Here is a 26,704-nt window from a genome sequence, read left to right as displayed (position 1 = left end):
TCTCACCCCTTAGAGCGGGTGACAATGGGTCAAAGTATACGAAGCTGCTTACCGAAGAAAATAAGCAAACTAGATTGATTCTAGCTGTTGAGCCCACTTGAAATACATTGTCGCTATGACGTTGAATAGCTAATGTGATTCTGAAAATTCATTAATCCTCCTAAAAGGGTTTATATAACCGAAAAATGGTTGAAGTTAGATAAAAATGACTTTTGTATATTGTATTACTATTTTTAATCACCATTAATGATCCTTAAATAAAGTTGCAATCCTCGTGGGGGGAGAGGTCAAATTTTTAATCATATTATATTCCATTGCAAAAGAAATATTAGACCAAACTTTCCGTTATATATGTAATTTTACGTAAATGATTATTAACCCCTACAAAAGTAAACTGTTCTGTCTTAAGATAGAGGGACGTTCAAATATTATGTAACACAACATTTCAATTTTTTGGCCCTATCTCGTAATAGTTTTTAAATTCCCTTTTTTAAATTTTATTGTATTGCAGTAGACTCCTATTTCCTCCTATTTATGTATTTTATAAATAACCCCCATATGAAAGTAATTCAGTATTGTGTTGTTCTTTGCTGTGCAGTGCATGCATCGCTCCTGTAAGGGGTGAGTATGGCAGCATAATCGATCGCGTTCGCTATTGTCTCGAGTGAAAATCAAAACAATAGATGCGCGGGTGTTTATTCAGTATTGTGTTGTTCTATGCAGAGTATTGTGTTGTTCTTTACAGAGAAGAACATTAATCAAGGCAATTAGATGATCGGCGTTGAACCACAAAAACCCCTCAACACTTGGTGAGATCTTTCCAATATTATTTATTTATAAATAATTCTACTTCAGTATATTTACTTTATAACTGCAAATAAGTTGAAAATTCGCTATTTTCAACATCCTTTCATCTATTGGAAGATGCTTCAGTTCTGGGCTCTTTCTAAGTTGATGAAGGGATTTATAAATGCTTGCAAGGACTTGGCCAGGTGTGTGGAGCTGAGTGAATCTATGACATTGTAGATAGTAGCGACATCAGCAATGTCAATGGAAATTTTCAACTTTGCAACTCCATCCAAGATTTGTGCAAGTATTGATGCTATGCTATGCTATGCTATGCTAACCCCCATATGAAAGTAATTCATAGAATTATTATTCAATACTCAGTAAGCAATCTCGTCCCAGACATCCAGTAATCGTATAAGATGTTGCATAAGATGATAAAGTGGAGGTCATATGCGTGCATGCCTCCATTTAGGCGCATGTAAAATGTACGTGTATCGCCTCCACTTTAACATCTTATTCAACATCTTATACGATCACTGGTAGACTGGGGTATGCCTTCATGTATTCCATTTCATGTTCATCACTTTCGGACAATGTGCTAAGATGCCGGCTTTATATGTAGACCCAGTATTTTTTGGATCCTTCTTATCTTTTTTTTTGTATCACATCATATTTATTCTCATAATTAAAACAATGTGTTAGTAGACTAAAAGAGCGTAATGTAGTTGGTTTAGTGAGCTTAAAATGTTACCGTGGATAACAAGTGAAAATGTTCATTGTGGTTGTGTGCACTCAATTTTTCTCTTGACCCAATCTCACCCCCATTCTTCATGCTAAGACAATGGTTCGAAAATATTGAATTTCTAAATATAAAATCAATTGACAACCAGCAATTTTCGATGCATCAACTTTGTGATACCTAAAGCTTACTACTTACAAGAAAATTAATGGTAAGGGACTTGTGTTAAACATTACGAAGGTGAAAATTTTCCATTGTGATTCACTAGTACTAAGTTCAGCCACATATTAAACATATGGTCTTGAACCATTTGGGCAGGTGTACCTATTTTGGGCACTTGCCGCTGTAACTAAGTCAATTTCTCACGGATTGATTTGAAATTTTGAATAGAGTTAGGCACGTACAGTATCTAACTCTATACAAAAACTCAAATCAATCGGTTTGATAGTGACTTAGTTATAGCGGCAAGTGCCCAAAATAGGTACACCTGCCCAAATGGTACAAGACCCTACAACTTTTATTGCCCAAAATCTTATTCTGCATTACAATGTGTAAAAATATTCCCTCTTTGAAATAATATAAAGTTTACAATAATAATTTACGATATTTGATGAGATATGGTAGCGAACCACTTGGGCAGCGACCGGTATTTTGAGCACTCTTCGCTATAACCCAGTCAATTCCAAACCAATTGACTTGAAATTTTGTACATGGCTAGATACGTATAGTATCTCATCGCGTTCCTAAATTTGTGTCAATTGGTTCAGTATTGGAGTTATAGCAGAAAAGTTCCCAAAACAGGACCCCTGCCGAGATGGTTCCACTTCCCTATTTTAAATTTTAATTTTCTTCGTATTGATCCAATCTCACCCCCAGACCAATTGTCACTCGCATTGACGGTAAAAATTATATTTCATGTACCCTACAGATTGTGTATGTACAACAACAATTCCTTTTACGGTTCTGTAGATGATGCATTGATTTAAACGTTTCTTAAGGTCACAGAAAGCCGCTCGTAATCTGTCTTTTCACGAGCAAAAAGTGAACCTTCCAGCATCAACATTGACGCTCATTACAAGCGGGACCAGCCCCCTGCCCGTAAGTAGGTCGTATTAAACTAATGAACCTAACCAGCACAATAGTCTGCACCGAAACCGCAACGTCACGCTAAACCAACCGACGACGATGACGACGACGGCCGCAGACCGTTCGAACCAATGAACGAACGTTCCCGGCCTGAGGTTTGCTCTAATTTTCCAGTATGATGCTGTGTAGGACCCAGTTACTCACGTTTCATCTGAATGAAGTTGAGATTATCGATCGCCCGGATGACCGAGGTGTCGTCCAGCGTGAGATCGATGATGGGAGACACCCGGGGCGCGGCATTCGTCACCTCCTGATGCCACGTCATGTCAGTGTTCGCTACCCTGTTAATCAGCATCGAGCCAACCTGCGAAATGAGAAGAGGGGTGAAAAAGGTTGATTAGGTAAGCGAGAAAAATGAAAAATGCTAACATTGGGAATTTGTACACGGTCGTAGTTGTGTACAATCTGGCTGTCAATGCTAGACTGCATTTAATTGAGATTAGTGCCAAATTCAAACTGACAACGCCAAAACGTTTAGATAGGGTTAACAGGTATAATATGCCCCCCCTAAGCAGAAATGGCAATATATCTGAAACTGGCGCCATATTCCATCTACAGTCCGGATTCGCTGGTTGGGTCACGACTGCGCCCCAATTAGCGAATCGTGTTCGTTCGTTGGGGCAACTGACAACTGATCAAAATGCTCTAGACACACGCAAGTGACCAGAAATACGTCACGGAACACTCACATACTAGCGTAAACGTTCTGTATACAGGAGCTGTGATGCGACGGCGGTCAGACGTCAAACTCGTTTTGACATCCATTTTGACATTGACAGTGCTTTTTAGTTGGGTTTTGCCCCAACCAGTGAACATTCAACCATCGAGACAGCCCATCTAATGAGCTCTCAACGAACGAATCGTCACTGTATTGTTCACTGAAAATCGTTGTTACTGAAGTTAATGAAGTGTTGCATGCGAACTTTGCCTTTGGAGAGGTGGCTATAGAAACTTTGAAACGTTATTCAAAAATGTTCCAAAATTTGCCTTTTCAAAACAAACGGGGCAATACGCCCCATCAAAAGAAAAACGTCCAGCCTCATGATAAAACTATCCCAGGGGATAACTCCACCACATGCTTATCCTAGGAGGGTTTTTCAACAAGTGTTTAACTGCATAGAAGTTGCAAAGTAACACAAGCGAACAGAACCTGCTTCGTTTACAATGAAGTCAGCTCACAAGAGGTAAAATATTACGCAAAAAGCCTCGATTTCAGACTTTTTGATATTTTATTGCTTTTCTGTACCAATCGACTAACGGACCAGCTTGATGGCAATAATTCTTCAATATTTGAGATTTATAATCGATCACGCATGCGAAAACCGCTTGAATCGCTAGAAAATGAAGAGGGGCGTTTTGCCCCGGTGGGGCGCATTACACCCTTTTACCCTAAGTGTTTCTCAAACTTCTCTGATCTATCGTCCTTTTGCACGGTGTGTTTATAGAGCAACTTTAAAACAAAAAAATAAGTAAGCCTGAAATTTTGCCCAGTGATACTTTGGGCCATTCCCTTCAATTTGCTGGGTCGGTTGAAAACATCCATCGGGGGGTCTAGAACAAAAATTTTTTTTGAAGGTTTTTCATGCAAAAACTGTTAAAAGCGCATATTGTAAATTATTGCATCTCCTACAAATAGTCACAACTTTTTTGTCTTTGAAGATAGAACCATACAATTTTTAGGCGTTTCGAAGTAGTATGCGTAGATGACTGTGAGAAAATTTCATTAAAATTTGTTGAATGGTTTTCAAGTAATAGCAAAACTATCAAACGCATTCTAAAATACTAAGCTTAGTAGCACACGATCAACAAAATATCTATATATTTTATACAATAATACATGAAGACTATTTTATTCTAAGCACCTTGAGTCATTATGATGGCGGTACTGTGAAAACTTGTTTTTCAAATGATGAACAGATACATAGTCAAATACATGGAAGGAAAATACACACTGTCATTATGTAGCTTTTGACTAAAGTATTAATTATTTATTTCAAGAACGTGGTTTTGCGTATACATGTTCACAAGTACAAGAATGCCTCTATTATGAATCCTATAATAAACACAATTATCATGATTGCTGAGCATGTCGGCCTTCCCTAAAGAAAATATTTGAATGTTATTTGGTAAGCCAAGAAAAGCACTCGAGGATTGGGAAACATCTCTGTTTCGAAGAAAAAGTATAGAAACTAAATTATTTTGGAATTAATGTTAACAAGCTCAAAATTAAATAGTATTTCACCTTAGTCAATGAATAAAAACAAGTTAACTCTGTTAAAAGACCTCATAATAACATTGAAGTTGTGGGTATGAGTCCACATTAAACCAAGACAGGATACAATAACGAGAACTGAAATCAATACAGAATTCAGTTGGGCAATATTCGATCAAGGGCAACTTTACGGTACTAAACATAGTTTCCGGATTATTCCACGATATTTGACATAGCTGTTGGACCTAAACTTAGGTTTGTCTTTAAATTTAATAGCAATATGATGCTTATTACTCATGCCACCATTTATTAACAAATAACTGATAATAAGTTCTGAAAGAAGAGTAAAAAGAACGGAGTACTTATTGAAAATGTTTATACATTAGGCATGAAAATTAGGCTGTTCAGCATAAAGCCAAGGAAAAACAATTTGATAACAATGGTTTAAATATTCTTATCGATTTGTATATGATGTCTCAAAAATATTTTCTGTGGTTTCCTCCAAGCATGAGGAAGAGTGATTGATCATTGTTAGGGCGTCGTTGACTAGTAGAATATTTTCAACATAAATCTATATCTTTCGAAAAAATAACAAACAGTTTTTTTGTAATCCAAATTATTGCGCCACGCTCTCCTAAAGCCTTTCGCTTGCAATCTGATACTTAGATAAGACCTTAATCATTAAAAAAATGGAAAAAATGAACATGTATACGCAAAACCGCGTTCTTGAGATAAATAATTAATACTTTAGTCAAAAGCTACATAATGGCAATGTGTGTGTTTTCCTTTCATGTATTTGACTATGTAATTGTTCATTATTTGAAAAACAAGTTTTCACAGTACATACCGCCATCATAATGACTCAAGGTCCTTAGAATTAAAATTTTTTCATGTATTATTGTACAAAAAATATAGACATTTTGTTGGACTTTCGCTACTAAGCTTAGCATTTTAGAATGTGTGTGATACTTTTGCTATTATTTGAAAACCATTCAACATATTTTAATGAAATTTTCACACAGTCATCTACGCATACTACTTCGAAACGCCTGAAAATTTTATGGTTCTATCTTCAAAGTCAAAAAAGTTGTGAATATTTGTAGGAGATGCAATAATTTACAATATGCGCTTTTAACAGTTTTTGCATGAAAAACCTTCAAAAAAAAATTTTTGTTCTAGACCCCCCGATGGATGTTTTCAACCGACCAAGCAAATTGAAGGGAATGGCCCAAAGTATCACTGGGCAAAATTTCAGACTTACTTATTTTTTTTATTATAAAGTTGTTCTATACAACACACCGTGTTTGACGTTAGTATATGTTGCTTTTGTCTATCCTGTATGCTTTCAACTTTAGTACACCCAATTGTGCTCTGTAGCACATGCAAACATGAGCTTTGATAAAAAAGTATCACCCAGTTCATGGACTACTGTGGAAGTGATCACGAAAAAGCTGACAAGCTAACTTTGTACCAGAGGGTACACTGTGGCCATTATTGCGTTTAAGTCACGTTGTGTTCTATAGATGTTTAAGAAGCACTGAATGGTACTGAGGCACATGCATTCCGTATCCATGATTGCACGTAATTTATCATTACTTGTTCTTTTGCATGACAAATCATCACTAGGCGCATGTGAAGAAAAATATCCAACAAAAAAACCTCCTAGAAGAGATGCTGACGTTGGCGTTGATTAGTTTCAGTACCACGACTGTGGATAGGCTAATACATTCATTCAAGTTGATGATTGCTTTTCAAAATTATATGATCACATCAATAATTGATGTTTCAGCAACCGCTAATAAACAACATTGTTTTCGTAGGCTGAACTTCCTCCACGTACCTACATATTAGAAAACCTAAACGGCCGTATAATTTTCAAAGCGAGTACAGTTGGTGTCGTTTCTTGCGCGGTAAACCGCGCGGCCCGCGGTTCCAGCGTTTAGACACATAGGTACCACCTATCGATATCGAAGGTCGCCACTGATTGTGTTCTCATTCCAAAGCTGACCTTTCTGTCATCAGAAATGTTACCCATAATCCGGCGACATGATTTTAGCCATACAAGGAAGAGGCGTTGAAAGTGCCTATCAAAATAGATTGGCTCGGGCAGCATGACACGCTTGCATACGTTTTTTTTTTTTTTTTTTTGCTCGAAAGGGTAAAGAGGCAGGTTTTGTGGAATGAACTTCGGCGCACACAATGCAATGACATGTATGTCACGCCGGCCAATCCGAAATTCCGTAGACAATGAGACTTGTTGGAGCACATATGTCTTCGAGTGTCTGCTGTCGAAGTCTGAAGTCTCTTGCAGCAAGGAGCTGTACATGATTGAATGCGGTCGTGATCCCTTATCTCCTTTGTTGGTTCAATAGAGTTGAGCAAACATGCAATTGCCATAAGTTCAGCCTCGCGCAAATTCATGTTTGCGGTGAAGATAGACTGAACAATTTTCATAACTTTAAGAGCACACATTTGGCGAGTCATGCCATAAGTGATTCATTCGGAATAGTGGCAGCGAGGTGACCCTGACTCCGTTTACCAACTTGTTGAAATAATTTTCAGCTACGTCGACTCCCGTTCCGCGATGATATAGTATCGTTTCCCTAACCCTAACGATAATTTAATCCAGCCACTGCGGTTGGTTTCATTTCCGTTGCCGTTCCACTTTCATTGACCGAAGAGTAACCGGAAACACCATGCATAAGGATATTTTTTTCTCACACGAATCATAAAATTTATTTATAATGTGTTTGCGTACGGTTGCTCTCTAGCGAACAAATGTGCTCGAAAATTAGAGTGGCTCAAAAAACGTACTAGTATGTTTATATTTCATTGTTATAAGAAAAGCTGCGATCGTCGCCAGAACTGGCCGAATTCATCAAAACTTTATTAATGAGAGAATTACAAATTCCTATAGGAGAATACATATAATTTTAGTTTTCTGAATAATCATTCCAATTACCGATCAACTTACTTTTAGTAATTCGTATACGATCCAATTGTGTCATGAGCATCACTACCGTCAGAGTATTCTTTGAGCTGTTGTATTTGTTACGCAAATGTAGAGCAAGCATAGTTCAATTACAGGTTTTACCATATTGTACCCCTCAACAATCTATGGAAAAGTTCAATGGTAGAATTTCCCAGATATTTTCACTCTTTCCTAGACGTATTTGTAGTGGATTCAAGGCTTATCACTAGTACAAACTTATTAGCAAATAATTTTCATGATCTGCATCACCGCACCGAATAAGCTATGTATTAGTTTAAACCAAATGAGAAATTAGATATTATTTTCAGCAAATCAGCTTAGCTAAAAACCGTTTTCAGCTCACGCATTTCTGCTTATCATCATGTATGACAAGTTCAACATGGGAATGACGAATGGTGTCATTAAAGTGGTAGCTGATTTCTGGGTAGCGTTTTATTTTCTCTGTTCGGGACATAACCACTGCGACCAATATTTGATCTATTGTGGTATACCCCGTGTCCTTTGCATAGTACATACATACATTTATTTGTTCAACATCATTAAGACAAGACATAATCAACAATAGTACGCCACAATACTCGGTTTGTAGCTGCCGCTCTCCATCCTCGGTCACGCCCAATGCACATTGGTTGGGCTCCATAGGAAGGGGCGGCCAAAACTCTCAAAAAACGGAATTGATATTTTTAAACTGTTTTTCACCTTACAATAAAGATAATGTATTGTAGTTTTATGAATTAAAAGCACACCAGCTTTTGTTTTTCAATGACATTTTCACTGCCAAAGTGGCCTAAGTCATAAAATTGAAAAATGAATTATTCGGAAAAAGTAAAATAATAATATTTTGATAATGGAATATATGTTTTATGTTATTCAGCATATGAAAGCTTGTTATTGGACTGTTTGAATGCACGTATGGTGCAAAATTAATATGTCACAAAACTTTTCAAATTTTCATATATTGTACCTTAGGAATTTTGGTAATTTTCAAGTTAAAAAACGATTCGTGTCGTCACGTGTCGCCGCAATTTCGAATAGTACATCTTAAACATCATGCTTAGGGCTGCATAAAAACGTTTAAACTTTTTGCAGAAATTTGCAGTTTTTCAAATAAGAGCTATTTAAAAATGTCATGTTTTTTCATATATTTTACGTTATTTTTCCATTTTTGACTGAAATAAAATTTATCTTCCCACATTTTTTACACGTTTTGAACAAACTTGATTGGATTTGATCGAAAGATGATCATTTAATTAAATTCAAATTGATTTTCTAACAAAAAAAAACGCAGAAATGTGGGATTTACTGTTTTTTACCGTTTTTGAAATTATCGAAGTTACGTAATTTTTGAATACCTCTTTTTAAACACTAAAAATACTATATAACATATCTGGACAACCTATAACTTCGATTAAACACATAAATAGAGTTTTGGCCGAACTTTATCTTTTTCCGACCATTGTGCAATGCACGCCAAGTCACGCCCCATCTGGTCCGCCCATCGTGCTCTCTGCGCTCCACGCCTTCTTATGCCAACCGGATCAGTTGCAAACACCAGCTTTGCAGGGTTGTTGTCCGGCATTCTTGCAATATGCCCTGCCCACCGTATCCTTCCGGCTTTGGCCACCTTCTGGATGCTGGGTTCGCCGTAAAGTGCAGCGAGCTCGTGGTTCATCCTTCTCCGCCACACACCGTTCTCCTGCACGCCGCCGAAGATCGTCCTTAGCACGCGTCGCTCGAAAACTCCGAGTGCTTGTAGGTCCTCCTCGAGCATGGTCCATGTCTCGTGCCCGTAGAGGATTACCGGTCTTAGGCATGGTACACAAATTACGTAACGCTAAAATCGGCGATTACAGACTCCACCCCTCCCCCATGTAACGCTTTGTGTATGAAAACCAAAAATTTGTGTAATTTGTGTACGATGCCTTATTAGCGTCTTGTACATGGTGCATTTGGTGCGTGGGTGAATCTTTGCCGACCGCAGTTTCTTCTGGAGCCCGTAGTAGGCCTGACTTCCGCTGATGATGCGCCTCCGAATTTCACGGCTCACGTTGTTGTCAGCCGTCAGTAAGGATCCGAGGTAGACGAATTCCTCCACCACCTCGAAAGTATCCCCGTCTATCGTAACATTACTACCCAGACGGATCCGGTCGTGTTCGGTTCCGCCTACCAGCATGTACTTTGTTTTTGAGGCATTCACCACCAGTCCGACCTTTGATGCTTCGTGTTTCAGGCGGGTGTACAGCTCTGCCACCGTTTTAAATGTTCTGGCAATAATGTCCATGCCGTCCGCAAAGCACCGGATTGACCGGATTTAGTCAAAATCGTTCCCCGGCTGTAAAGCCCGGCTCGTCGCATCACACCTTCCAGAGCGATGTTGAAGAGTAGGCATGAGAGGTCCATCACCTTGTCCATCACCCCAGCGAGATTCGAATAAACTGGATAGTTCACCCGAAACCCTTACGTTCTGCACACCGTACATCGTTGCTTTAATCAGTCTAGTCAGCTTCCCAGGAAAGCCGTCAGCCACGTAGTCGCCGTCTAAGAATACTACTAACCTCAATTCAAGGTATCAGGTGATCCGTGCTGAGGAATGAGTGATCGAGGGGGTGAAAATGATGCTCAATCGTTTAAGGAGCCTTTATGATACCCATTGGCGTATCTAGGATTTTTTCCTAAGGGGTGCCTAGGGGGTGCCAGTTTCAGTGGCTTCCAAGTTTTTTTTTTTTTGTAAAATAAATACCGATCCACCCTCAATTTCTTAGTATAATGATATACTGCGTCGCGGGAAAAATGAAATACATGGAATTTATATTTTCAGTTTGAACTTAACTAGACATGGATTTTTTTCCGGCACTTTCTTTGGGAATTTGTCAGTAAGTTTTTCGTGAATTTCATAGGATTTTCATTGACCAAGACCAGTTGAGAATTTCTGATTTTCAAATTCAATAATTTTTGGAAGCAATCAATATAAATACAATTAAATCATAAAGAATTTTAAAAATAATCACGGTAAAATTGCCTAATAAATTTGCAAAATAACTGAAAAAGTATCCTAGGGAAACTACCTAGAAAAATCCTAGCAAGAATGCCAGGAGAAATCCCTAGAGTGATTCCTGCAGGTATCTCAGTGAGAATTTCTGGAGGAGACCTAGGAGGCATTTCTGAAACATTAGAAGCACCAGGAATCGCTTATGGAATCTCAGGAGGAGTTCCTGGATGAAAGACAAGAGGAGAACCCATGAGAAATTTATGAGAGAATCCTTGGATAAAATATCTTCGATAAAAATTCCTGGAGTAATCATCGGAAAGGTTCTGAAAAAGTCATTGAAAAAAAAATATCAAGAGGAATTCTTAAATGCACTCTGTCATTGTAGAAATCGCAGCAGAATTCCTAGGAGGAATGGCTGGAGGAAACTATACAGGAATTTATAGAGAACCCCCATTAGGAATGCCTGGGGGGATCCATGAAATGCCTAGAGAAGTACCTACAAGAACCGGTAGAGGTATTTTGAAAGAATCTATAGAGAAGACCCTGAAAGAAACGCAGAATGCATTTCTGAAGAAATGTCAGGAAGACTTTCTAGAAGAATTCCAGCTATAATGCTAGGATAAATTCGTAAAGGAATCACTAAAAGAATGTCTGGACGTATCATAATAAGAAATTCCGAAGGAGTTGCTGGAACCGCAGGAGGACTTGTTTGAGGTATTCTTGGAGGAAGGCCAAAGGCAGTTTCTGCAGGGATTCCACGAGGAATTTCTGGAGGAATCTTTGAATAAAATCTCTGGAGGAATTCCTGAATGAGTCCTTGGAGAAATCTCTGGTAGAACAACCAAAGAAATTTCTGCAAGAATTCAAGGAAGATTACCTGGAAAGATCCCAGCATAACAGTCAGGAGAATGCTCTAGAAGATTCCGTAGCACAATTTCTGAACTACCACAGTTAGAATTTATTAATAGCTGGAAGAACCGCAGGAATTGCTAAAGGAATCCCAGCTGGAATATCTGGAGCAGTGCTTCCCAAAATCAGTTTTTGTGGCGCCCCCACGTGTTGCAGGCTCACTTTTTCTATTCCTTTTAGCGAGCCTGCCAGAGGCTGGCTGATGCGCCACGAAAACGGAGTTTGGGAAACGTGAATCTGTAGGAATTCCTAGAATTCCGGGAGGTATCATAGAAGTAATTTCTAGAGAAATCCTAGAATCAGGAATGCCGAGGTATCCTAAGAGAAGTTCCTCTAACAAATGCCTGGGGCAATACCTACAGTTCTCCTTGAAAGAATCGGTAGAAATATACTGGAGGAAGCCCTGATGGAATCGCAGGAGGAATCTCTGGAAGGTTTCCCGAAAGTATTGCCGCAAGTAAGTGTGCCAGGTGAAATCCCTGGAAGTACAGGGGATAGACAAAATGATCGGGACTGCAAAACTTTCACTTTTCAAAAAATGTACAATTAGCTGTAACTTTTCGAAAAGTGCATCAAATATTCTCAAATTTTCACTGTAAGTTGATCTACTAGTTGTGTATCAGTACACAAAATTTGGAAAATATCGCACTATTTTGCAGGAAGTAGTAAGCATTTTAGAAAAAGGTAGAATTATCCGCTAGCCAACTTTGAACAGTTATATCTCCGGATTCAATGAACCGAATGCAATGAAATTTTGACCATTTATGACCTATATAATGAGCTCTGAAAAACGTTTGACTCAACTTGAAATTATTAACAAAACAAAAAGTTTAAGCGATTTCATTTATTTTATGATTTTTTGGTAAATTGGTCTATTTTTAATATACATCCCACATTACATTACTTTTTCAATGAAATTCCGAGCCGACTATGTTGTTACTGTTTTTCAAAATATGTTTATATATAAGACAATTAGAGGGAATTTAAATGAACTATAATTAGCATCTTGAATTTTGAAACGATGTTGAAATTTAAGAAAGTTTAGTGTTTTATTAGAAAAATAATCTAATCGTTATAATTTTCTTCCGTGTTAAGAATTTTAAGTTAAGTCAAAAGTTTTTCAAAGCGCATTATAAAATTCATAAATCATCAATATTTCATTGCATTCGGTTCATTGAATCCGGAGATATAACAGCTCAAAGTTGGCTATCGGATAATTATACCTTTTACTAGAATCTTTATAACTTCGTGCAGAACATATAGTGTAATCTTTTCCAAATTGTCTGATACACAACTAGTTGATCAACTTACAGTAAAAATTTGAGAACATTTGTTGCACTTTTCGAAAAGTTACAGCTATTTGAAAAATTTTTAGAAGGGAAAAATTTGCCTGTCCCGATCATTTTGTCTATCCCCTGTATTTCTGAAGGAGTCCTTATGGGAATTGCTTGAACAATTCCAGCTGGAATGCATAAAGGAAGGCCAATGGAAGTTCTTGGAGAAATCCCCTATGGAATTTCCGGAAGAACCTCTGGAGGAAGTCCTGGTTGAATCCTTGAATAAATCTCTGGAAGAATCAGCGAAGAGATTTTTAGAAAAATCCCAGGGAGATTTTCTGGAAGAATTTTTGAAAGAACATCCCTAGTATAATTCCTGAAGGTACCATAGTGAGAATTTTTGGAGAATAGAAATTGCTGAAATCCTAGCCACAGTTCTCGGTGGAAGGCCAATATAAGCTCCTGGAGGAATTTCATGAGAAATTTCTGGAGAATCTCTGAATAAAATCTCTGCAGGGATTCCTGGAAGAATCACCGGAGGAACTTCTCAAAGGATCCAGGAAGGTTGTCGTAAATAATCCCACCAGGAATTCCTGAAAAAATCCCAAGAGAAATTTTTAGAATTCCAAAAAGCACCATAGTAAGAATTTCGAAAGAAATTCTACTAGAAATTGCCGGATCATTCTCTACAGATATATATAGTATGTACCCAGAGCCGTAGCGTGGTACAATGGCGCCCTTGGCAAGCATCCTGATTGACGCCCCATGACAATTGAACATTGTCAATTTGCAAAAAATGTGATGATTTATTTTCTTTTATGGTTTCTTTAGTTGGAATTTGGTGTTTCTAAGACACAAATTTCCCTCGATTTTTTTTTATTTCTGTGTTTTTTACTTGATGATGTTCAGGGATCCTCAAACAATCTATGTTACAAATTTTTTTAAAGGAGAATTTTTTAAGGAATCCTTAAAAAAGTTTCTTAATGAGTCTCTGGAGGATTTTCTAAAACAAACCCTAGAAGATTTTATGAAGAAATCCCTGAAGGAATGAAATGACAGATTTTCTAACGGAATACCTGGAAAAAAAATCTGAAATTATGCCAAATTCATGATTTTTTGTGCTAGGTTTACAAGAGTCCAAATAAACTTAAAGTTATATTCAACAATTATATGAATTGAACTTTTCCATTTCAAAATATTTTGTAAACACTAATGTATTTGAATCAATGTGACGAATGCCCTCTGAAGTAGCCTCAAAAGAATGTTTAAGAATAGGGTCCTAAAATGAAAAATATTTCCCAGGTTTTGCTGCATAACACGAAAGAGCATGCTTTTCTGATCTCAATAGTAATTTTTCCGAACTTAAACAATAACAGAATAGTTAATAAACTTGAAAATAAAATAATGATGAGCAGGTCTTGTTTGACATTCGAGGTCAACCTTGACGTAACGAAAGTGAAACGGCGGGTTGCAAAAGACACCACATTGGCTCACTTTTGACAATAAATGCTCCTGTTTGACATACACGGTAAACAAAATTTACCCAAAATTTAATGCTAAACAAGGAGTGTTGCAAAAATTATTAAAATTTTTGAAAATATATTTTATGGGCTTTATTTAATAGGAATACTTAAAAAATGAGTAAACATGTCGTTTTAATCAATGCTTGATCGAGTTATGCAGAAATTGAGATAGGCCTTTAGGAGCATCTTATCAGAAAGAAACACATTGAGTTTCTCAAAATAAAATAGTAGATAAATTTCCAGGCAACATCGGAAGAACGTAAAAACACATGATCAATCTTAGATACTTTGAAAAGTGAAATTTTGATAACATTCATTCTGTTTGCCACTAGCTGTATGTCTTTTCGGCGCCCCTCCAAGGTTGGCGCCCTTGGCGGGGGCCAACCTGGCCAACCGCACGCTACGGCTCTGTGTACAACCCCATCGAACTGCCTGGAGAATCCCGAGAGAAGTTTATTGAAGAAATAACGGGAGGAATCCATAAAGAAAGCCTAGAGAAATTACTGTATGAAGAGTCATTTCTGGAGGAATCCATGGAGAAGTCTGTTGATTGTTCTTAGCAACATCCAAAACGCCAAAACGTACAACAGGTATATAAGTAATTCTGGGTGTGCTTAAGTTTTATTCGAATGTGCCATCAATAAATATTGGAATTTGTTGTGCGAAATTTTAAGTTTCAGGTAACTGCCAAGGATAAATTCTAGGGGGTGCCAAATTTGTTCTAGGGGGTGCCAGGCACCCCTGGAACCCCCCCTAGCTACGCCAATATTGATACCTGGACACCACTTTGAACTTTGTTCCTTAATGGGTGATACGCTGATCGCAAGAAATTTCTTGGCCTATCTCGATGCGTGGAAAATTCAGGAAAAGAAATCGCTCAAGAAATAATAAAGCGTCGCTTTATTCCGGATCCTAGTGCAGAGCTGAAACGAAACGTCAAATCAAATGGGGCTTGCTGTGTTAAATTTCTTGACCATGCCGGTCACGGAAAAATAATGCACTGAACAAAAATTACTTGAGCGATTCCGTTTGAAGTGCATACCTCCTTTAATATGTTAATACAGTGCTCTGGCGTGGCGGAACTTTTTCCCGTGCAAGTCGTAGGATTCAAACAAGAATAATAACAATAATTAAAATCAAAGTGGAGGTAGCGGTAGTGGCAAGGCTTATCCCTTCGCGAGAAGCGAGGAGTAGGGAGGTGTGAACGTTGGCAACCCAATTTCCTCTTGGCTAGATTGTCGGGTAAGGTATTGGACGGAGCGTGGTTGATGAGGGCCATCAACAAGAATCGAGATGGGCTCTCTACGATGCAGGTGGCTGCACAGCAGCTTGACTCCATCATTGACTTTGCGTCCAGGAAGTCCAACATCAGCAAGGACCTCAAGCAGGCCCTGCTGAGACTTCGAAAGTCAATGACGGCAGCCAAGCAAGACCGCGAGAAACCCATGGAAACTGCGCCAGTGGCAGAACCTGCGAAGTCAAAGGTTTCAAAATATACCCAGAAGGAGGCCTTCGCTTTCGCGGGTAGTCCAAAAAGTGCGGTGGATGCCACTACATTTAACAAGCAGCTTTTGATCTGAGGCAGCCGTCAGTTGAGGAGCTGCCAGGCGGCGCTCGCAAGGCTAGGCGGTTGTTATTCCCAAAAAACGGTTGTAATGTCGTTAAGTCGGACCCCAGCCAGGCGTCTCGGAAAGCTGAGAAGGGTAGGCCTGAAAAATCGGTCCCGTATCGGATTGAAGGGAACAGGGGATTGCAACCTTTGCTAAGTCCTCAGCAGCCACAAGTTAGGGCGTATCAGAAGGATCAGAGGACCCCCCTGGATCATGATTGATCAGAAAAAGAGAAGAAAGAAACCGCTAAATTAACAGGAGCGTAAGGACACCAAACCTAGGAGACGTAGGAGGGTAGGTGCCAAGTGCAAGTAGGGCGACGCGCTCGTCATCAAGACCGAACAGTCTAAGTACTTGTATGTCTTGAAGGCGATGAGGAGCGACGCCAAGCTCGTGGATCTGAGAGCCGACGTGCGCAGTATTAGACGTACTCGTACGGGTGAAATGATCCTAGAGCTCAAGCGCAACAATGGGCGCAATGCCGCCGCTTACAAAAGTCTGTCAGAAGAGGTCCTTGGCGGGAATGTTGAGGAGGGGGCTCTTAGAGCGAAGGCGAATCAGAAGGTGTAGAACCAAGATGAGATCACTGACGCGGTAGAGCTCGTCACGGCACTGCGGCAACAGTGCGAGGTGCAGGTGGTCACCGCAGCCGATCGGCTACGGAAGGGCTTGACTGGGACACAAGTAGACTTGGTACAGCTACCTGTTTTCATAGAATGAGAGAATCTGCTGGTCAGATACCCATGAGGTGGTTCACAATTGATCAAAAAGCTTGTCGCAGTGGAAAATGTACCCAACAGGAAAAAAAACCCCAAGAGGTGGTTCCTCGTGCTATGTGGTTTTCGAACCACTAAAAGCTCATTTTCTCTTTTCCTCACCTTCACGGTACGCCCGTAAGAGATGACTTCGAGAAGAAGGACCGTACATGAGTGCTCTCTATTGATTGGCGTTCCACCAGCTACCGCCTTAAGTTGGCCGTTCTCTCCTGGATGCTTGAGTCCTGGCTTGTACTATAGACTACACGTTGGACTCAAGCTACCGGGTGTGGAGGGGGCGAACTCAACTTGCTGTTGCTGCTCCTGCATACTCAACCTTTGCTCCATAAATCGTGGGCATTCAAAGAGCATATGCTCCGCGGTTGCAGTCTTCCCAATCCAGACATGCGGGGGAGCCCACACGTCCGAATCTGTGCAGATATCACCTAAAGCACCCATAGCCTGACAGAAATTGTGTCAAGTGAAAGTTCACCTCGCCTACTCATCCATTTATACACGCTCGATATGAGCCTGTGTGTCCAGGAATCCCATACCCTCTGCCATTTCAACGTAGACGATGTTCTGGTGATCCGTCTCACGCCTCTTCTGCCACGTCTCTGGAAGCACTCTTCGTCCTCTGCCACCACTAGTGCTATGGGCATCATGCCCGTAGCTACCTGTAGCGGACGCAAATAATTTCGTTAAATGCTCAAGGTGGGCTGGTCAGTATGCCAACTGACATTGCACAAGCCACCGAAGATTTGCTTCAGGTGACTGTAACCAGGACACAGGTCTTGGGACTGCAAAGGTTCTGACAGGAGCAAGTTGTGTAGGCGATACGGAGGCGAAGACACAAGTCCACCCACGTGTTTGATTTGTTCCAGGAAATCCGTGAACAACTCCAGCGGGAGGCCCAATGTGCCCTGCCTTTACAAGAGCCGCGGCTGACAAATCACAGTGCAGGTAACGCAGCTAAACCTGAACCACTGTGACGCAGCTCAGAAACTGCTTTTACAAGCAATTCCTGAGTTGGGGACGGATATCGCCAGTGCACCCATACCGAGTACCTAGCGGCATCGGCAATTGGTTCGCAGATAGGTCCAGAAAAATGGCAGCGACATAGACGTCGGGTAAATACCCCGTCCAGGAGTTGGTGTCTACTACCTACGAGGGCTTCGTGGTCGTCAAAGTAAACGGGGTCTTTTTCTGTAGTTGCTATACGCCTTCGCCGTGGTCGATTGAGCGTTTTAGCGTTAGCGTTAGCGTTAGCGTAGTTACGGTATACTTCGTAGATTGAGCGTTTTACGCATACACTGGAATGTATGACGACCTTGCTGACAGAGCGAAGGCAGGCGGTAATAGCGGGTTACTTCAATGCCTGGGCCGTGGAATGGGGAAGTCGTTTTACCAACCAGCGGGAGACCACTGACTTACTGGTGGACTCAAGCGATAGCGGACCTGCGCCGCGCCTACCTACGAGCTTGGCGGCGGATACAGCACGTACGAACTGAGGAAAAGCGAAACGAATGGCGGATGCTGTTCGCTGCTGCCGACGTCGCGCAGAAGGCTGAGATATGGGCAAGCAAAAAGGCCTGCTTTGAGGGTCTCTGTCAGAGTGGCAATGCGAATCCTTGATGCCTACAGGATCGTGACGGCCAAGACAAGAGGTTTAATGTCTCATACAGAGCAGTTTCAAGATATTTTGGAGGGGGTTATCGATGGGCTATTTTCGCGTTGATCCCTGTCCTTGGTCTCTTTTCGTAGGACAACCGATGGCTGGTGCTGGCGATGAGGAGAGGGTCGCCGATGAGGAGTTTACGGGAATAGCGAAGTTCCTTAGCGTAAGTAAGGCCCCAGGTACGGACGGAGTTTTGGACCTGGCCTTAAAAGTAGCTATTGCAGACGCTCTCGGGATGTTCAGGTCTGCTATGGAGAAATGCCTGGAAGAGGGAGTTTTTTCAGAGGTCTGGAAGCGGCAAGGCTAGTTGTTTGTATTGTTTGTAACAGAGATGTTTCTCATGTGTAAGCCGTGTTGCAATTATTTACCTTTTATATATTTGAACCGCCCTAATACTTATATCTCTATCAGCATGACTATAAAACTATCCAGCAATAATGGTAAAATACAGACCCAAACGCACAGATACCGGGACGCACCAATGCAGTGCAGTCATGGCAAATAGCAATAATATTTGGAGACCCGCGGCTGTCGGCACGGCAGCCACAACGGACGAACCGGAGCAACCGGAAAATACAAAGTGCAAAAAGACCGGAAAATTCCTTCCGATATGTGACTGCTGACCGTAAATCTTTCTGTTTCCCACTAACAGCTTTTTTCGCGCCCGGCACAATCTGGCACGGGTCCTGCGCGTCATTGTTTTCGGGCGCAGAGCAGATAAAAACACTTGGGTTTGGGTTGGTTGGGTCTATATGTGAATTTCTTTCTGTGATATTATTGCATTCAGTGATGTTGGGCATTGTAACACCTATACGTTTGTTGTAGGAATTTTTGATGAAAGAATCCTGAAGATTACGTGAAACAGAATTATTGAGTTATTGAAATCATCATTAATGAATGAGAAAGAACGGATTGCCTGAAAATCATACACCATCGCTGAGGTGAGGGCCCTTTTGAAAAGAAACACTCACGCGATTTAATTTAAGTACATATTGCAAATACTGCCAATACCTTGTTTTCTCTTCTTCTTTGCCCTCGCTTAAAACAATTTTCCTCTTTCATTGTCAAACAAACGTTGCTTCAAAAACCAATAGACAGCGATAAATTTTGGGCAGACTTCTGACCGTAACCATTATCAGATGGTTTCACGTACGTTCTGCTACTGTGGCCAGTAGTGGCTGTCGTCTGGCGAAAGAAAAATAGCCAGTCCATTTGAAATGGTTGGCATTGGACCAGCCCGGTAGTCACGCTTTGTCTCGCGCACCGACAACAATGTCGAGTGAGTGCTTGACCGTGTGCAGGCAGGACAAAACGAGAGCGGTGGCATATCACACGGGTCACCAAATCGAAAAACGTCCATCGTCGTCCGTTGGCGATGATTGTGTCAGGATGGACGCACTCGACAAACGCAGTCAAAACATTTTGATTCCGGACCAGCAGAGGAACAAATGTGAAGCAATCAAGCGAAATTAAATTTAAGTACCTGTAAAAACGCCGCACTATCAGTCTCTTTTAACGCTTCGATGCAGAACTGTATTAATCCGGTGGTTTGTTGCAGTTTCCCTGTACAACTCGCTTGTTGGTCCTATTGAATGAATGAGAAGAGAAGACAAATAGTCGGTCATTAGATAAACACGGTGGGAGAAAAATGATGAAACCTTACCTTAAGTGTTCTAATTTTGGTATCTTTGTCTTGTCGGATGGCTTCCAGTAGGACCTCCCTCCGTGCGGTTATGGACTCTATTAGCGCTTCACACTGTGCCGTTACCACTCGTTCAAACTCGATGCAGGATTCCTGGTGAATAAACGAAGAAGAAACTGTATGACTTTCTTTCGATGTAAGTATGTAAGGATAAGGAACAGATATGGAGCGAGAAACTTTTCCTAGAACATGCCCATACCTCTTATTCTCTTTCTTTTTCTTGGTATAAGTTCCCAACTGAGACAAAACCTTTTTCTCGGATTTGATTGATTTGTCATTATTAACCCTAAAAGGGATACCTTCATGGCATCAGTTTCGTCACCTCGCTGAGTGTGTTCCATCAAAGACGAGCTCTGAAAGGCGCCTGGGGTCCAATGGACCCCAGGTATCCCTTTTAGGGTTAAAGAGACTTTCAGCCCTTGGCTGGTTCGTCTCTTTCTCGGATTTGTGTTCTATGAGTACTTCCGCAGTTATAAACTGAGAGCTTTCCCTGCCGATGACCATTGCTCATTTCATCATCGCGTGGCGGGCAGGAAGGTGATGTAAGAAGGGTCAACGATGAGAAACTTATGGGGATTGCAGAATCTTTTAGAAAAGGTAATGTCTTGAGTCCGGACGGCGCTCAAAATTTGGCTTCAAAGATAATTATCACAGAGGATCCAGTCAGTGATGTTCAGATATATTATGCAGAAATGTGTGAGCAATGGATTCTTTCCATAGGTTTGAGAGCATCAGAGCCTAGCTAATAAAGAGGTGGTCCTAGGGATCAGAGTCGGTTACGCAGGTCGAGATCATACAGGTGCGCTACGGTCGAACACGACCTTCAATCGAACAAGTAATCGCGTTAACAGTAGGGCCTCCACCTGCCCCTGACCTTACCAAAGACCCCTTTCCAACCACGGGCTCGGATCCAACCCAGTAGACCGAACCCACAACAGCAACGCTACCAGGATGTTCTCTCCGCGGCCTGATCACCGTTGGCTGCTCCGACTTTCGTGGTCCTCAGTTGTGTGGTAAGCCAACACCCCAAGCAACACACTTGTTATAATAGAGTTACGACAGCGCAAGTTTTGGTTGTATAGAAATTTATTTTACATAATTCTAACATAGTGTTGAAATAACGTAAAATAAACTTCTATACAACCAAAACTTGCGCTGTCGTAACTTTTATATAACATGTGTGTTGCTTGGGACCAGTTTCTTGGATCTAATGCACGCCTCCACAACCCCGATCGAGTGGGCAGTAGTCAACTCTGTTTCTTCGATCGATTCACCGTAGACTTCCAGCGTAATGTTGTCAGCGAAGTCAACAATCTCCACCGCCACCGGGAACTCTAACCTCAACACGTCGTCGTACATGACATTCCATAGCACCGGACCCAGGATGGAACCTTGCGGGACTCTGGAGGTAATGTGAAAGCACTTTCGATCCACCTCTTTGTCGAAAAATAGTACTCGATTCTGGAAGTAACTTCCGAGAATCTTGTTCAGTTACCCGGGTATCCCCAGACGCAAGAGCGCATCGGTAATAGCCGGCCAGCTGACGCTATTGAACGGGTTCCTTGTATCCAGAGTCACTACTGCACAGTAGCGAATCCTCGTCCTCTTACGCTGGAGCGCAATCTCGGCGGTTTTTGTAACCGACAGGATAGCGTCTACGGTCGAGTCGACCTCCCCTTCCGGAAGCCGTACTGGCTACTCGAGAGACCATATACACCATCGGTGTGCCTCAACATTCTATTGAGGATGATCTTTTCGACCACCTTCCCCGCCCTGTCCATCAATATTGGTCTACATGCCGATGGGCAATAAAACCAGGCTCTGTCTCTTCCATACTTATGGAAAAACTCCCTCGTCCAAGCATTTCTGCATGGCAGACCTGAACATCTCGAGAGCCTCTGCAATAGCCACTTTTTAGGCCAGGTTCGGAACTCCGTTCGGTCCTGGGGCCTTATCTACGCTAAAAGACTTTGCTATCCCCGCAAGTACCACAACGGTTACCCTCTACTCATCGCCCCAATCCCCGACTGTCCTACGAAAAGAGGCCAAGGACTAGGATCATGACGTGGAAAAAGCCCCTCGATGATCCCCTCCAACATCTTTGGAGATTGCTCTGTAGGAGCCATTACACTTCTCGTCTTGGCCATCACGATCCTGTAGGTATCACCCAACGGATTCGCATTGGCACTCTGACAGGGACCCACAAAGCAAGCCTTTTTGCGTGCCCTTATCTCCGTCTTCAATGCGGCTTTTGCAGCGGCGAACACCACCCGCCGTTTTTTCGCTCTTCCTCAGATCGTGCTTGCTGCATCCGCCGCCTACCCCGTGCGTAGGCAGGTGCGCGCAGATCCGCAATCGCTTGAGTCCACCAGTAACCGGTGGCTTCTCAATTCTAGGGTGGACTCACCTAAGCATTGTCGCATCGCACACACGCGAGAGTACCGCTACCAGATCGGCGCCATCTAAACCAAGTAAGTTTCGCGCTTCCCTAAATACCCCTCCGTCGAAGCATGATGTCTTCCACCTGCGATGGCTTAGCCTTGGCCTAGCCATTTCTTCCTCTACCGGCTGCCTACTGTTGTTGTAGTCGATTCTGTAGCGAACCGAATCGCTGTGAGTGTAGCTATCGTCTACTCTCCAATTGAAACTACTTGTTAGACCAGGACTACAAAAAGTAACGTCAATAATCGACTCCGCACCGTTTCGACTAAGGGTACCAGCCAAGTTGACATTGAATATGGCCAGTGTCTCTGGCAGGATCTGACCCCGCTGGTTCGTGAAACGGCTTCTCTATTCCACGGCCCAGGCATTAAAGTCACCCGCTATTACCACCGGCCTTCGCTCTGTTAGCGCGGTCGTTATGCGGTCCAGCATTTGCGTGAACTGCTCGATCGGCCACCGCAGAGGCGCATAACAGCTACACAAGAAGACCCCGCGACTTTGGCGACCACGAAGCCCTCATAGGTAGTAGACACCAACTCCTGGACGTGGTATTCACCCGTCGTCCATATCGTCGCCTTTTTTTAGGGCCCATCCGAGACCCAATGTCCAGCGGATACTCAGTATGGGTCCACTATGATGGCGATATCCGTCTCCCACTCAGAAACCGCTTGACAAAGCAGTTGCTGAGCTGCATCACAGTGGTTCAGGCTCAGCTGCGTTACCTGCACTACTGCGATTTGTTCACTACGGCTTTATCTAAGGCCGCGCACCTAGGGCAACATATTGCATTGGGTGCCTGTTGTTTACGGATGTCCCGGATCAATTCAGACACATGGGTGAACTCGTGCAACCTTGTGCCTTATGGCGTATCTCATACGCAGTTTGCTCCTGTCAGGGCCTTTGCAGTCCCATGACTTGTGTAGTGATTCCAGACACCTGAAGCAAACCTCCGGTGGCTCATGAAAGGTCAGAAGGCATACTGAGCAGCCCACCTTCCCTACTTTAGCGGACTTATTAACGTCCGCCACACGTAGCTGTACCAAGGCTACCCATACCGCAGCCGACCCCTTCCGTAGCCGAACGACATCTGTGATCACCTGCACCTCGCACTGCTGCCGCAGTGCCGTAACAAGCTATTCCGTTTTAATAGTGATCTCGTCTAGGTTCTTTACCTTCAGAGTCGCCTCTGCTATGAGAGCCTTCACCTCGACCCCTGCGCCACGGACCTTTTCCGCCAGATTTTTGTAGGCGGCGTTCCTTGTCGCGCTCGGGCTCTAGGATCATTTCACCCGTACGAGTACGTCTCATACTGCGCACATCGGTACCCAGATCCACGAGTTTGGCGTCGCTTTGCATTACTTAGACCGTTCGGTTTTGATGACGAGCGCGTCGTTTTTCCCGCGTTTGACACCTACTCTCTTACGTCTTCTTGTTTTGTTGTCTCTGACCTCCTCAAATAGCGAGTTTATCTTCTTCCTCCTCCGCTCAACTTTCGTTCAAAGAGAGTCCTACTCTGTGGTTCCTGAGGGTCTAACAACGGTCGCAACCCCCTGTTCCCTTCCATCCGGGACAGGCCAATTTTTTTGGTGCACCCTTCCCAGCTTTCCATTATGTCTGGCTAGGGTAGTTGTGCCGACCGTCAGGGTTAGTACCCCCCTAGGCTTAGTTGAAGGTGATCCCAAACCCTACACTACCTTAGCTTTTCGCTCGGATATATAATGAGCAGATTAAATACCCTCCATTTCTTGCAGAAGAATCAAAAGCACATCTGATACTCACCGTTACTTTATCGCTCATTCCTTTCAGTCTTTGGATAAATTCTGTCGTCGATCTCGCTTTCTCTGACAGCTGTTGCAGGTTGTGGGATAATTCAGTCTGAAATAAGAAGAAACATTTGAAAATAGATTAGTAATTATGCATCAATAGATTCAATAAAATGTTAACAATTTGAAGGATTTTCCAAGAAAATTCTGTAAGCAGTTATTACAGTAACCCGTCTGATAATGCCGCATGTTTCATTGATTTTTTTAGAACACTTCAACATTCAGAATGTAAACACCGTCGAAGTCATAAATTCATCCGCATTTTGTTGAAGACTCCTCTTGTAAGCAGGCAACCACTTGACGACTGAAGCCATAAATCCCCACCCAATTAAACTGCTTCGCGGCTTCCGGAAGCGGGTTGCGCTGCTGCTGCTACTATACTGTTGCACTTATCGTCAGCTGCCTGCCTGCCGGCCGGTGAATACATTCGCACGCCCAAAGTCTATGATATCCGGTAATTTAGAGTAATTGCCCCGGCGGTCGATTTATCGGCGCGAAAGTGCAAATAAATTCTTTCTGACTGATTTATGGAGCAATTGATCTGCATTTTATAGCGCGCTCACGCGAACCAGTTTTGTTAGACTGCTGCAGCACAGTATAGTAGGCTTCGCCTTTCGCAAACTGTTCGGAAGTCCTATCTAGTTGGCATGTAAAAGTCGGCAGTTTTAGGGCTCTAATCGCAGCAGGCCAGGGGAGGTTTATATCGCACTCTGGAGCATCATCGTGACTGCAACGCATTTTAGCGGAAAGCGTTTCCCAACTATGCCGCAGTTTATTAATTTAATTTAGCACTAGCGCAAAATGCAGAACACCCAAATTAGCATTTGGGTCACTTTATGCCAGGAATAGGAAATTGACGACGAATGGAACAAATAAACCCTGAAATCTACATTTTGCTAAATATTGCAGCATTAGCATTAGGCAAGTTACTCAAATTCGTAGATGAGTAAATCCTAGACAAATTGTATGAAGGTTGCCTCCTTCCCATCCGTTTTTTACACTTTACATAATATGTATTGTGGACATTTTGTCGCGAATTATACATTTGTTTCCCACAGTAAACCGGGTGACTGAGATTATCTAAAATTGCAGAAAATTTTCGATAGCGGTGGCCGGGCTGTTCCCAGTTTCCACCCTCAACGCCGGCCACACGCAAGGATGGAATTCATAATGTAGGTCATCCGGAAACGGCCATCTAGATAGCGTTGGCCACGCTACTGCTGCTGCTGCTACTTGTCTCCATACTACCAAGGAAACCATTTTCCGAACCACTCTCACACCCTCCGCAGGAAATAGCTCTTCCGTTCATCCTATTCCCCCGGTTTCCGTTTAGTAAGAGGGGATGGTCTTTTAACTTTGGGCGCGCGGAGCACAGGATGTCGTCGCAAGATTGTCTTGGTCACAACTTTGTAACGATGTTGTGTCAGCCGGAATCGCCGGTCGTCGGTCGTGCTTTGCATAATCCAAAACGTTTGGGGAATTTGAATGACACCGTCTGCCAGGCAGAAAACACTCTCGGAATGCTTGTCAGGACTCAGGAAACTGGATTGCTGCTTACGGAAGTTTGGAAGTGTTTACACTCCTGGTAGCCGCGTGACTGGTGCACTGAATTAACTGCGCTGTCGGTTGCAGCAGTGCGGGTAGCATAATTTCTATGGTCTTTGAAAACTTGCGATATGGGTGTGAACAAGAGCAGATGGAACATGATGTTCTGATTAAATTCATTGTATAAATCAGATTACATGCATGTTACAAAATATCTCAGAACTGGGCAGTGGGCATGGTCTGTGAAATAATCGTCACACCAATCAAATAAGCTTTCATGACTTCTCCGAGGTTGGTCTCAGATATCTCCAACAAGATTTTAATTTAAGGAGGGCAAAACTCTAAAACTGCTCTTATGATAACTCCAAAGTATTTCGGTAAGAATCTACAACCCCTGTCGTGCATTTTGATCGAAACAGGCATGCTGAGAGTGCACTGCATCTGCGAGGTGGACGGCAGATAGTGCAAGAAGAGGACTAAAATATTAATCAAATAATCATTAGGTAGACATTAGTTTTAATAGAACGCAATCAAGAAGTACTAGATTTGTAGTAATAAGCCGAATTTTTGTAT

The 26,704-nt window shown here is 42.1% G+C and overlaps 1 protein-coding gene across 2 annotated transcripts in view; it reads right to left on the bottom strand.

Annotated features, from left to right (window-relative positions):
- The window catches only part of LOC109424163 (E3 ubiquitin-protein ligase TRIM9), a 540,509-nt gene that overhangs the window by 54,388 nt on the left and 459,417 nt on the right, over positions 1-26,704 (bottom strand). For both annotated transcript variants that reach the window (XM_029859592.2, XM_029859600.2), the window contains exons 2-5: positions 24,543-24,638; positions 20,283-20,414; positions 20,103-20,204; positions 2,819-2,978 (exon numbers count right to left, since the gene is read on the bottom strand). In XM_029859592.2, coding sequence (XP_029715452.2) covers positions 2,819-2,978; positions 20,103-20,204; positions 20,283-20,414; positions 24,543-24,638 — 490 coding nt within the window. The remainder of the gene's footprint in view (positions 1-2,818; positions 2,979-20,102; positions 20,205-20,282; positions 20,415-24,542; positions 24,639-26,704) is intronic.

The sequence above is a fragment of the Aedes albopictus genome, chromosome 2 (assembly GCF_035046485.1).
Source record: "Aedes albopictus strain Foshan chromosome 2, AalbF5, whole genome shotgun sequence".
In the NCBI taxonomy this organism is placed as follows: domain Eukaryota; kingdom Metazoa; phylum Arthropoda; class Insecta; order Diptera; family Culicidae; genus Aedes; species Aedes albopictus.
Note: the sequence above shows the minus strand (reverse complement) of the source record. Positions and strands in the feature narration are given on the sequence as shown.